Below are 14,507 nucleotides of genomic sequence, written 5' to 3'. Positions count from 1 at the left end.
GCATGCCACTCGTCATGCCGTGGCTGCACCGATCTGCACATTGTAAGCTATTTCGTGCATAATGGTTTTATCACTGATTTAATGTTCTGAAGAACCTAAAGTTTCCTTTTTGATTGACTTAAAGGCGCAACCTGACCTCCTCAGCTGCCTGCCAACTTGGCTACGAGCCACGCCGCTGCTGATTATCGAAGCTATAACTTTGCTACGCGCAGGTTTGAAACGGTTCTCGTGAGTTCAGTCTCTTTTTTTTTTCTTGCTATGGAGCGCTTGCAAAGTGGAGCGCTTGCAAAGTGGAGCGTCCATCAAGATTCACCTGCGTTGAAGCATCGCTAGTGGAGAGTAAATATATCACAAAAGAATGAAACGACCTCCCTGCTATATTAACATTCGGTAGGATTTGGGAATACTGCGCGTGTTGCCAGCATGCAGTACTTACCTACTGCCCTCTTGAGGAACAATAATTGGGATGGAGCACATTTGGCAAGCACTCGCAGATTATGACTAGCAGCTTACCGGTACTGCTCAAGAGAAAAGTATACAACAGTTGCATCTGACCTGTACTCACCTATGGGGCTGAAACGTGGAGGCTAACCAAGAGAGTTCTACTTAAGTTGAGGACAACCCAGAGGGCTATGGAACGAAAAATGGTAGGGGTAACATTAAGAGATAGGAAGCGTGCAGAGTGGGTCAGAGAAATAACTCAAGTTACCGACATTCTAGTGAAAATTAAAGAGAAGAAATGGGCATGGGCAGGACATGTAGTACGAAGAGAGGATAACCGATGGTCACTTATGGTAACAAACTGGACTCCAAGAGAAGTATAGCGTAGCAGGGGGCGACAGAAAGTTAGGTGGGCGGATGAGGTTAAGAAGTTTGCGGGGGTCAAGTGGATGCAGCTAGCACAGAACCGGGTTAAGCCACAACATCACAACATCATCAAAAGATGCAGACTGGGGCACACACTGGACCACAGTAGTTAGTTTTGAAGTCTTCTCTACCATCGAGTCTGGCAGTGATCTGGTAGCTCGATGATATGGGCACTTTTTGCTGAAGCAGTTCGAACAAGTGGCTTGCATGCAGGGTGCAATGATGTCTGGCTCAAATGCAGTTGCTGAGAAACATTGTATTTTGCAGATGCAGAACACTTCAACGCAGGGCACAGATATTCAGATGCAGGCTCCTTGGCGGGCTCAGTTTTGAAGTTGGTAACAAGGAACTTTCAATAGTGTAGGGACAGCCTGCACAGGTAGCTACAAAAACTCGCAGGATAATCGCTACAGCTGGCATAAAGCCTATTTTGCAAGTTTTAAAATCGTGTACACCACCATACCATTTGCAGCATTTATTCTTGGTACAAAATTTTGCCACATGCTTCAATTTTTGGCACATTTAGGCACTTGAGTGAATACGACGACTGAATGCTTTCGAACCTATGGTCAAATTTTCAAGGGAAAAAATATCAGGACAAAAGAGTTCGTTGAACTGCACATGAACATTCAGGAAGATACAGGAGCAGAAGAAAGATGGACATAGAAGGGGAACAGGAAGAATGCTGAACACTGTGGCTGTAGTTGAGCAAGATCATTCTGCGAGTACAATGTCAAGACATCCTTGATGACACACCTGCACTTCACATAGCAGTGCAGCAACAAGACTTTCACCCTGATGTCGGCAATTTGAGATGCAAAGTATGCGACCTGCTCTTCTCTATTAACATCTGGTGCTTATCCCAGAAGTAATAACGGGCCATGAAGAGCATGATGGAGTTTCGCTCCCTTTCTCTGTTGTGCACACAAGAGTCAGTTATTACACAGCGACTTTCAGATGCAGTAGCTTTTCTTACACATGTGTTCGGTAGCTGGCTGCAAGATGAATGTCGTGTACACATAGTATGAACGTCTTGCTGGCACACGTCTGCTTGTTGATGAGGCCACTGTCTCCAGAAGAACACATGGAAGCAAAACAGTGCGCTTCCTGCTGCCTTTTTGTTCAGCGTCGGCTGACTGGTTCATGTTAACGCATGCCCCTCTGAGTGGTCTCATAATGTGCAGAGCCAGACATTATTCCCTCGTTACTGTCTGCAAGCTGTTAAAAATTCCAGCAGGTTCTCTTCAAAGGCAATGAACTTCCTCTAGGAGTGTACTGCGAAATGAAATAACTTGTAGAGTAGATAAGAATAGTCACAGTTGCTGCTAGAATAGAGATGCTCACTAACTCAAAGGGATCATCATTGGAGGGTATTGCTAGATTGTAAATGAAAGGAAGCAAAATGCCACAACTACACTGCCCGAAGGTCCGATTGTGGCCCTTTATACGTCACTTTCGGCTCTCAGTAATGGTCACCGTTATTACAGTTTTGGTTAAAAAAAACTGTTTTTTGTTGTTTTTTTGCTAGCAATTTTTGAAGCACTCGCTTCCCCCACTGTGTGGTGTTGTGCCGGTGGGGTTATCACACAGTAGCCCACCGTCAACAGGGTTGTGCCAAGGAGTTGGTGGCGTAGCACTCGTCACCCGTTTCGTGAATGAGGGCTGTCAGCTCCCTGGGCAGTAGCGATGGATCCAAGTCGGTGCTAGTGAGATAAAGAAAGAGTTTTATACACTATTTACAGGCATTTACACAATGAGATCGGCTCTGGGGCTGAAAGCTAACATAGACAGACGCGACTGTTCTCGCGCAGCGACCGCGCGCGTGCAGCATAGTCCACAAGTACGGCCGCGGTCGGAGCGCCAGGGCATGCCGCTGTGTGGCGCGCATGATTCAGGGCCTTCTGCGGCGAAGCTCCTTCGAGGGGGACCGCACCCAACCACAAAATGACTCAAGTGATGGCTCATAGGTGTCATCAGCAAAGAATGTCAAAGAAGATGACTCAATTGCTGAGTGTGATAGCACATTTGGCTAAGGGTTCACTGGTGCTAAGCACCTTGCAATGACGATCTCCAATAATCTACAGTGAGGAGCCTACGGCATCACCAGATGTGCCACCAGCTTTGCATTTCATGCAGCCCACTTCAGTGAACTTTGTCTGTGTACATTAATCTCTAAATTGGCCTGCATACAGTGAGACATTTCTAGTAACACTGAGAATGGTGACACTTATATAAGTCACGTAAATTCAAGCAAGGCATCAAACTATTGCAAACACGCGTTCAAAAGACGTATTGCTTCATTGCTTCCAACGGAATACAGCCTGGTTCACACCTGTGAATGTGTTCCGAATTTGCATCCTGCAAGGAAAAATCAAACGGTTCATATTTTTAAAAAAGGACACCCAGCACACAGTGACAAATTCTTTCTTTCTTTCTTTTTTTTTTTTTTTTTTTTGGCATGTGTGAATTGAAGTTATTGAAAAAAAACAACAACAGCAGGATTAGCTGAAAATACATTTTATTCGCTTTGTTGCATCAACAGACGCTGTGGCAAGGAAACAAAATGAGTGTCCCGGGAATGTAAATGTGTTGTATTTTTTTTTTTCTAGTTACACTAGAGCAGACCACTAGGCAAAAAAAAAATAAAGGATTGTTGTGCTTGTGGGAAATTTCGCTGACCTTCGTGCGCTCCACTGTCATATGGCGGTGACAAGAAAAGAACAGCAGGAAAAGCATTGCAACCTTGCATTGGAGCTGATTATGTATGAACTTCGATAATCTCCGATCGGCGCAAGCTTTCACTCCTGAGCCAATGCATCACAATACTTACTTTTTTCGATCTATGTTTTGCGTAAGCGCCTGTCACCGTCAGCACCACGTTGCATCGTAGCCGCCGTTGCTTGTAGCCAACGAATGTCAAATCTTTGCTGAACCTTCGAAGGAATTTCGAAGCCGCACTCAAGTGAAATGTGCCGAGCACACCCGCCGCTTCGGTTGCTCATGAATGCCTAGAGCTTCCATCCATATTTTTTTCGCTCATTCCGAGAGGGCAATATATAAAAGGACCTCAGAATAACAGCTTGAGAGGCGACTTGGTGCGGCACAACATACACAAACACGTGGATCGAGCCACAAAACAGGTGCACGCTACCAACTGTAATGTTGTTGTTGTTGTGCTCTCAGATAATGGCACATACCCACGAGGGGGATTGGCCACACATGAATATAGTATAAAGGGATGCTGTTAGATATAAAAAAAAAAAAGAAAAAAAAAACTAATACGTATAAATATACAATATGACAGAAAAAGGCCATACTGATCAGAAAATAATTTAAACTCAATAAGAACCTGAAGAGAAGAAGCAGCGGAATCGACACACCTAGCAGGGAAACCAACTAGAGGCTTTAACAAATTTGTGTACTGCTGAGTGAACTGTCCCTCTGCTGAAGCCCAGCTGAGTAAACTGTAATATGAAACTGAACAGGCACTTCCTCTTCAACACTCAGCCACAACTTATTCTTCTACTCCCAAGTATGTCACACTCGCACACCTCTTCTTTGTCAATTGGATGTCTAGCCAACAATAAATGTTAGCAGCACAGTTATTTATTGTTGGCTAGACATCTGCTTGGGAAAGAAGAGGTGTGCGAGTATGACTTACTTTGGAGTAGAAGAGGTAGTTGGGGCTGAATGGTGAAGAGGAAGTGCGTGTTCAGTTTCATATTACAGTTGGTAGTGTGCGCCCGTGTTCTATTTCTATCCACGTGTTTGTGTATGTGTATGTTGCGCCGCAGTTCTGGGTAATATAAGAGGACATTCTCCTAGCGCCTTCACTGCCCGGTACTGCTTAGTTTTGGTTATAATATATATTTTTGGTTGGTGTTTTCTCAAACATTTGTTATGCCAGCTTTAACAGCTGAGCTTTATGCTATCTGCGCTGTAGCAGAAAAATAACAAATTAGGAGATGAACAAATGAGACTGTGAGGACATGAATTTCCATAGAATTCTCACTGCATTAAACTGTGGAAATGCTGTCGAAACGCTAATAAAAAGCATGCACAGCATAGTAAAGGTCATGACACAAAAACACGTCAAAATTTTGCTGGATAATGGAGTAGATGCATGTGCTGCACAGGTAATAACCGCAGAAATAAAACAAGTGAGCATGCCACATAGAGATTGCTTGAAGTTATTTCACAGCATACTGAGTGCTAAATGACGGGTCTCTTTGGAAGAGAAGTACCATAAGAACCCAGATGTAGTACGAGGGTTTTTTCATGTCCAATTTCTGCGTCATATATGCAGACTCGAACAATTCTGAGCCTAAATTCACAGTTCCGGTTTCGTTATTATTCATTGTTATCATCATCGGGACTGTGGTGTTGGTTGGCAGTTTCAATCATTTTGGTTTTCATGCCATTTCACTGCGAAGACCTTGTGTGCTTGCAACCAAGACAACTGCGATGCTCACGACTAGACGCAGGAGGAGCTCACCTTGCACAATTCAGGACCACGAAAGCAGCACTCAGAACCTTGCATAGGTCTCTCATGCGGGCCTTTCCATACATGCTGGCTGTGCCAGACAGCCAGATTGCTGACACTTCACCATCACTCCCAAAAAGTTTGTCAGTCAAGCTCTAGAAATGTGGGATGCCAAACACATTCACAGGTGCCGAAGAAGAGTTTGTATGGAAAGATGCTATATGAAGGGGCTCTCTGCAGAGTATACACTAGATGATGGCTAAAGCCTTGAATCTGAGAACACTTGCTAGGTGCACACATCTGCGTTCAGTGCTAGACATGAACAGGCGCAGTGCATGATGACCAGCAGCTGCCGTCTGAGCTGAAACGGCATACCGGTCTACAACGACCATGTGGCTTCCGCGATTGCCGAGGCAGATGTGAGCTGCTCTTCTCAACAATGCATCAAGCTCTCCTATCAAACTTGTTGGCCCCTGAAGGGGAGTGAACCAGCACTTGACGTGAATGTGCATGGCCTTATTCGATGCCTGGCACAGAATGGCATTAAACGTGCAAGTGCGGAGCATGTACACCTCGTAGTGTGATTGCAAAATGCGGAAGAAACAAGTGCTTTTTGGTGGCCTTTTCACACTCGGACTATATGCACAGGAAAACATTTTTTCTGTTTTTGCTATACCAAAATCGCACCTCCGTATTATATGCGGGATTTTATGATGAACAAGATACATTTTATAAACCTCATCTGAAGAGACAAGAAATCACATATGCATCAGGAACGTGAAGTGATTGTAATTCATCAATGCATAAGAGACACACATGTTACGCACAACTTTTTACTATCTAAACACGATCATTATGTGAAACGTGCAGCGATGACTTACAGTGAACCACATCCTAATCTGACGCACAAGATTGGAAGACTAATTAAGTAATATTTTACTTTATTTTGCAGTGAACACAAACCATTAAATGCAATGTTGCCTTTAGCTGACCTGATTGATCGCATGAAAACCTGTTCCTCTCTGCCTGCTTTCCAAAAACAGGCAAAGATTTTCTTCTTTAGTCATTTTCTTGAGTGAATGCCGCGTGAATGAGTTTTAAACCAGCTGGTGTGTGTAAGCAATGCAATGTTCGCATATTATACGTTATTTGGAAGATCAAGTTCTTCTGGAATGTCTTTCTTTTCCCTCTGTCAAGTTAACGTATCCATTTGTATTATTTTTTTTTTAAACAACGGTGTTTTTTTTTTTTTTTGTTTTTTTTTGTAAAGTAAATCTATCTGTGTGTTTTGTAACTAAGGTGCTTTTTTTTTCTCTCTATGTACATTGCAATATGAAATTCCTTGCTGTGTTCTTGCTATGTTCCAAACTCTGTCTGTATGAATGCAGGGTGTCTAGGGTCCAGTCAGGTGACCACGCGTGTCACCTTTAGCCCTCACCCAGACAATTCTGTCTAAATCAAAATAAACTCAAACTCATAAACTCAGACGAACCAGCACCTGTTTACTTTATGCATGTTTTTATATTTCTGAAGAAAAGCAATGATTTAAGCCATTTATTAAAACCAAGAGTTGCATCTTACCTGTACTCACCTATGGGGCTGAAACGTGGAGGCTAACCAAGAGGGTTCTACGTAAGTTGAGGACAACGCAGAGGGCTATGGAGGGAGAGAGAGAGAGAGAACATTTATTTGTCCAACAGAGTGACTATCCCGCTCTTCGGGGGTTAGACCCGGAAGGTGGGACAGTCGTCTTAGTTACAGGCCGGTAGTTCTTGGACTCCGGCGGCATCTTCGGCCAGTCGAACAATTTCTCTTTGGGCTCTTGGGTCTGAGCTTCTGTGAGGGCAATGGAACGAAGAATGGTAGGGGTAACAGATGGGAAGCGTGCAGAGTGGGTCAGAGAAATAACTCAAATTACTGACAGTCTGGTGGAAATCAAGAAAAAGAAATGGGCATGGGCAGGACATGTAGTGCGAAGAGAAGATAACCGATGGTCGCTCAGGGTAGCAAACTGGATTCCAGGGGAAGGAAAGCGTAGCAGGGGGCGGCAGAAAGTTAGGTGGGCGGACAAGGTTAAGAGGTTCGGAGTGGTCAAGTGGATGCAGCTAGCACAGGACCGGGTTAATTGGAGGAATATGGGAGAGGCCTTCACCCTGCAGTGGGTATAGTCAGGCAGATGATGATGATGGTTCGCTATTGTGGCGATTTTCATGTGGTTGCCAGCAGCTGATAGTAGGCATGAAATGCTACAACAATGTTAGCTTTTTTTTTTTTAATTTGTGGTCTGAATAATTGAGTTCTGCTTTTTCAACTGATTCGCTTCTCCTGCCAGGCAGCAGTGTCGAAGTAGAAAAGTGTGCGTTTTGTTGAGATTGTCATTCCTTGGCACTAGCTCTTGTTGGCCTTGAACAGGAAATTGCAAGTGGCATAAAATAATTTGTGCTTCTGATTCATCATCATCATCAGCCTGACTATACCCACTGCAGGGCGAAGGCCTTTCCCATATTTCTCCACTTAACCCGGTTCTGTGCTAGCTGCATCCACTTGACCCCTGCGAACTTCTTAATCTCATCCGCCCACCTAACTTTCTGCCATCCCCTGCTACGCTTTCCTTCCCTTGGAATCCAGTTTGTTACCCTAAGCGACCATCGGTTATCCTCTCTTCACACTACATGTCCTGCCCATGTCCATTTCTTCTTCTTAATTTCTACTAGAATGTCGGTAACTTGAGTTATTTCTCTGACCCACTCTGCACGCTTTCTATCTCTTAATGTTACCCCTACCATTTTTCGTTCCATAGCCCTCTGGGTTGTGCTTCTGATTACCTGCTTTCTACTCAAGCTGCCCAGGATGAAATTAATTTGTCATAGAAGAAATATCAAGAAAACTGCATTTGCAGTAGCAAAGAAATGTCCTGCCAGTATAGTGTCTGAGAGATGAAATTAATTCCTTCATGGAATTCATTACACTATCACTGCTGATGCTGTAGTCGCCTAGAAACCAATTGTTTGGTGACTGCAACCAGGCCTTCACATTTTTTTCTTCATTGCACCACTTCTGTGCAGCACTGTATAGCAGCCCCACCAGCGCCCACGGCAGCACCATCAGAAACTGTGTCGGTGCAGTGCTCACCGTCCAAGAAGCCAGTGAACACCAGGACACGCCACACATCGTGCCCCGACCCTGCCAAGCCTCGGCGGCCCATGAATGGCTTCATGCTGTTCGCTCAGAAGCATCGGGGCGAGTACTCACACCTGCACCCTGGCAAGGACAACAGGTACTGCTTGCACAAAACTTTGCTTGGGGACAAAGTGCACATTTGTCAGAATGTCGCAGTAAGCTGAACAAGGCAGGGGACAGCTTTAAGTAATGTTTGGGGCTGCTCAAAAGCGCACGTTTTGGTTGTAAAAAGAGAAAGCTTACACTGAGGAACTTGCCTCCATAAAAGAAAAGTTCATATTTTTCTAAACTGCATTCATTTGCTTTGCATTGCATATGCAGTTAAACCTCAATACAACAAAAGTCAGTGAAATCTGCAGTTTGCTTTATAGAATTGAAATTTCAAAACTTGAAAATTTCTCTTGTCGTGCTGAGAATCCTGCAAAAATTTCACACACATTCACGGGGAAGGCCTTTCATTGTGGTGTAAGCGGAGAGTTACATGAGTGCTGGGGACAACTCAGCCATATAGTTTAGGTTCCACCGTCGTCGTCCTTTAACTGAGAATTCCTGATTATTCTGATTGATTGGTGCATTTGGCTGGCACTGCCGCTGCTGCCTTGTGGAAAAGAGCCAGGAAAATGAAGCTCAGCTGCAGCTGGTCTTGCTGGCTCACGCCACATAGTGGATTCACTCAACACTACATTCATGAGCCTCCAATCTGCACTTCAGTATGTACCCCCTCAGTCATTTGAGCTGGTGGTACAATTTTTTCTCGAGTTCATTTTGAGCCAGCAGTGAAATTTAACTACGTTGAAAGTACATCCTTTCATGCAGGGTGTCTAGCAACCGGAAAAACCAGGAATTGGCAGGGAAATTTTATGCACCAGGAAAAATCGGTCAAATGGCAGGGAATCCATCAAAAATTTCGCCGAGTCGGGGAAAATCGCACGCTATATTCTGCAGTGCATTTTCATTCTCTCGCGCTGGTGAGACAGCAAACACCTACACGAATAACATACTTGCTCTGGTGGCGGCTGCGCCACAAAGCGAAGCGCCTTAATGCCGCAAACTATTCTAATCTTTATTTATTCTTTGTTCGACGACCTCTGAGCACGATTGTTGCTATCGCCACAGCCGAGTTGTTTAGTCCATTTGCGGGCTCAAGTCAGCCCAATATAGAGTTTCTTCAGCGCACTCCCAGACTTTTCATTTGTCTCATCGACCTTGTCACCATCACGTGACATCTGGTAGAGGTGGTGGGTACCGATCCCAGTACCTCTCCCATACAGACGCATTGGCCTGCGCAACTTTGCCATCAATGCCCCACGGCCCTGTCCTGGCAAATAACCACATTAAATTTACGACTGCCTACGCAGGGCGGGGTATGCGTCGTCAAGCCGCCCATCCCGCTCTCCCTTGCCGTGCCACTCGCGATTTGCATCGCCGGGCTGCATTTATGTCTGAGGAAGGTCTCCTAGCCCCCATAGGGGAAACTAAGGACAGCAACCTTTGGAAGTGAGGTGGCTCAATGACGAAAAACCAAAGATCCTCCACCACCAATTACGAGAGACGACGATGCACCCTATGAAGCCTACCTCAACGATGATGCACTCGGGCTCTATGTACGACGACAACATCGACAACAACACAACCAGCGAAGTAACAACAATGTGCCCCGGTCGTGACCCCAGTAAACGACGGAGCCGAGATCGGACATCAAGGTCCATGTGTTATGCGAGGACGCAAACAAGTGACCTTGAAGTTGCTGTCGACGGTCATGCAGTCACTGCCCTAGTAGACACCAGAGCTGACTACTCAGTCATCAGTGGACCATTTGCCTCCCAGCTCAGGAAAGTAGCGACTGCTTGGAATGGCCCACTGATTCGCACCGCTGGTGGTAACCTCATTACTTCATAGGGGTGGTGCACTGCAGCAGTAATGGGCATACTTACCCCACCAGCTTTGTGGTTCTACAGCAGTGTTCGCGTGACGTGATTTTGGGCATGGACATCCTAAATGAACATAGGGCGACCATCGACCTCCGATCCAAGCTCATCAAGCTCTCAGCGGACAAAGCCATACGTGCTACGACGACTTCGACCGAGAATTAACCGTACCGCCCCAGTCAAGCGTCATAGTTTGCATGGGAAGCACGTACATCGGCACCGCTAAAGGTGTAATCAAAGGAAGACCCAGTTGCTCTTGGAACGAGGTCTCTACATCACAAGAGGCATCGCTGGTAACAAGAGGTGCTGGTAACAAACTTCACTGAGGAATACCGGCATCTCAACAAGGGAACGACAGTCACTTTTCTCGATGAATTAGCAGGCATACGAGATGTATTCGTCCTCCCCGACCAACATCTGGAAGATGCACCTGACCAGGTTCGTTGACCTACGTTTGACATCAACCCGGCAGTACCCCACAGCAGAAAAGACAAGACTCGCCGTCTTCTTCGAAGCTATAACAAGTGCTCGTCAGCATCGAAGGTGCCACAAACACCAGTTGCCAAGCACCGTATTATAGTAAACGAACACGCCTGACCTCAGCACCAAAGCCCCTACCACGTATCGACGCGAGAACACCAAGCCATCCGCGAGCAACTTGAGGACATGCTTCGTGATGACGTCACCAAGCCATCAAAAAGCCCCTTGGCGGCACCAGTTGTGTTGGTGAAGAAGGAAAACGGGACACTTCGTTTCTGCTTCGATTACCGCCGCCTAAATAGTATAACGAAGAAGGACGTGTACCCTCTCCCGCGCATCGACGACACATTGGACCAGCTCTGTAATACAAGGTACTTCTCATTGATGGAGAAAGAGCGGGTACTAGCAAATCGAGGTCGATGAAAGAGATCGCAAGAAGACTGCGTTCATCACACTAGACGGCCTCTTCGAGTTCAAGATAATGCCATTCAGTCTCTGCTCCGTACCCACGACGTTCCAGTGAGTAATGGATACCATATTGGCTCGCTTTAAGTGGCATATTTGTTTGGTGTTCTTAGATGACGTCGTCGTTTTCTCTTTGACCTTTGAAGACCGCATGCAAAGGCTTCGCACAGTGCTCGACGCAATCAAGTCAACAGGGCTAACGCTGAAAGCAGAAAAGTGCAACTTCGCTTATGAAGAGCTGTTGTTCTTGGGCCACATCGTAACCAAGGACGGTGTTCGTCCAGACCGAAACAAAACAGCAGCAGTCCTGCAGTTTCCACAGCCCGGGGACAAGAAAGCTGTGCACCGATTCCTCGGGCTATGCGCGTATTACCAACGATTTGTCAGGAACTTTTCACGCCTCGCTAAACCTTTGACGCTGCTTACAAAGGCAGACGTGCCATTTAAGTGGAAAGCACCGCAAGCAGAAGCCTTCGAAAAGCTCAAGTGCCGCTTGCAGTCCCCACCTGTCCTCGGTCATTTTGATGAAAACGCTGAGACTGAAATTCATACCGATGCAAGCAGCATGGGTAAAGGCACTGTCCTCGTCCAGAGGAATACTGGAGTAGAAAAAGTTATCGCTTACGCTAGTAGGTCCCTCTCAAAAGCCAATTATTCGAGGACCGAGAAGGAATGCCTTGCGATCATCTGGGCCACGTCGGAGTTCCGTTCGTGCCTATATGATCGACCATTCAAGGTGGTAAGCGATCACCACGCACTCTGCTGGCTTGCCAGTTTGAAAAACCTTTCCGACCGCCTTGCACGGTGGAGCTTACGCCTACAAGAATTCGACATCACTGTGGAGTACAAGTCTGGGTGCAAGCGTTCTGACGCAGACTGCTTGTCACCGGACCCCGTTGACACGCCTCCAAACGAAGACTACGACGACGCTTTCTTAAGACTGGTAAGCACCACCAGTTTTGCAGAACAGCAGCGTTTGGACTCTGTTAAGAGACCTGGTGGATTACCTATACTCCGTTTCATTCATCAAGTGCAACACTGCCAAAGCTAGAGCTCTTGTTTACGCTCTCTGCATCCTGGATTAAAAATAGTGCCTGCTCTTAACGAGAGGAAACTATAGTTACTTTTCTGCTAACTTAATAATCTTAAATTTGCCATCAAGTCCATAAGAAGCACCTTTTTTTATGGAGAAAAGGTAGGATACGGTGAACTTGTATGTTTTGTTTATCGTTTTCGTTCATGTCGCATTTTCGCTGCCCCGCAACCCTGCCAGCAGGTGTCCTCTGCGCCACGCTACGCAGCGATCTCGACTGCCTCTTCGGAGTGGATTTTTCTATAAGATCCTCACTGTGAAGATGTCCACGCACTCGAAGCAAATTATTGCAAATGTGCATGCTCGGAATAGAGCCCATTTCCGCAGAAACCACGAAGCGAGCGCGTAGTGATATGCCTCCATTTTTTTTTTCTTGCGGACTACTTACGTAGCTTTCGCTGCGTTGCACCTGATGTATGAAATGGGGTATAGAACGCAAGACGACTTCTGCTCCTACGGTCTGTTGTCCTTTGCATTGCACAACGGCATCCTTATGAAGAAGAATTTCGCACCCTCCTTGTCATTCCTAAAGAACTCTGAAAGGAAATTTTGTAGGCTTTTCACGATTAGCCGACAACAGAACACACACGTTGCATCGAGTGCAAGAGAAATATTATTGGCCGCGGTTGCGTGCAGACGTTGCGCATTACGTGAAGACATGCCGCAAGTGTCAGCGACGTAAGACGCCTTCGATCAGGCCTGCTGGGCTACTAAACTCAATACCAGCCCCAACTAAGTTATTCCAGTAAATTAGAATGGACCTCCTCGGCCCCATCCCGACTTCATCAACGAGTAACAAGTGGGTCATCGTGGCCACCGATTATCTTACCTGCTACTTCGAAGCAAAAGCACTGCCTAATGGTACCGCAGGAGAAGTCGCCAAGTTTTTTGTCGAGCGCATTCTTCTGTGACACGGTTCCCCGAAGTGCTTATCACGGACTGGGGAACAGCATTTACGGCGAAGCTCACTCAAGCCATCTTGAAGTACAGTCAAACAAACCATCAGAGGACGACCACCTACCGTCCGTAGACAGACTGACGGAACATCTGAATAGAACTTTCGCGGACGTGCTCGCCATGTACGTCGACGCCGAACACAAAACCTGGGACGCCGTCCTGCCGTACGTGATCTTCGCCTATAACACGGCCGTCCAGGAGACAACCAGAGCAGCCCTGTTCAAGCTTGTGTAAGGCAGGGAGCCCACGACAGCGCTCAATGAGATGCTGCCGCACATTACAGAAGAAGACAACCTCAATGTCACTGCCTACCTGCAGCGTGCAGAGGAAGCCCGAAGACTGACTTGGCTGCGCATTAAAGACCAACAACGCATCGACGCCCGATGATGCAACTTGCGACGACACGACGCAGAGTACAAGCCGGGATACCAGGTCTGGGTATGGACGCTGAATCGCTGTCGCGGACTAAGTGAAGCGTTTTTACGTTGATACTTCGGGCCATACAAAATCCTTTGCCGCGTCAAACAACTGAACTATGAAGTCATTCCCAACGGTATGTCAACCTCCCAATTGCAACGCGCGCGCCCAGAAGTCTTACATGTTGTACGTCTGAAGCCGTATTACACGCGTTAATGAATCGGTGGCTGTTTAAACTTATTCTTTATGTTTACCTTTCTCTATTTTTTGGAACAACGTGGCGATGTTTTTAAGGGGGGAGTAATGCCACAAACTATTCTAATCTTTATTTATTCTTTGTTCGACGACCACCAAGCACGATTGTTGCTATCGCCGCCGACGAATCGCTTAGTTCTTTTGCGGTCGCAAGTCAACCCAATAAAGAGTTTCTTCAGTGCACTCCCAGACTCTTCATTTGTGTCATCGATCTTGTCACCACCGGGTGACAATATATTACTTTGACGCCGGGGCATGGATAAGCTGCCACAATAGAAGAATCAATACGCCCATGAGGTAGGTACTGAATAAATTATGCAGAAGCGCTGCATGAGAGTAGTACGCAACAAAAAGCAGAAATAACCACGCCAGCAGCGGCCAA

At 46.2% G+C, this 14,507-nt stretch overlaps 1 protein-coding gene across 1 annotated transcript in view; it reads left to right on the top strand.

Moving 5' to 3' along the window:
* Window positions 1–14,507, top strand: part of LOC146180282 (uncharacterized) — a 102,121-nt gene that overhangs the window by 75,209 nt on the left and 12,405 nt on the right. The window contains exon 6 of the mRNA XM_084579489.1: window positions 8,416–8,627. Coding sequence (XP_084435615.1) covers window positions 8,416–8,627 — 212 coding nt within the window. The remainder of the gene's footprint in view (window positions 1–8,415; window positions 8,628–14,507) is intronic.

The sequence above is a fragment of the Amblyomma maculatum genome, chromosome 9, assembly GCF_055883805.1.
Source record: "Amblyomma maculatum isolate TAMU_Amacu chromosome 9, ASM5588380v1, whole genome shotgun sequence".
Taxonomy (NCBI): Eukaryota; Metazoa; Arthropoda; class Arachnida; order Ixodida; family Ixodidae; genus Amblyomma; species Amblyomma maculatum.
The sequence above is the reverse complement of the archived record's forward strand: the minus strand, read 5'-3'. Positions and strand labels throughout refer to the sequence as shown.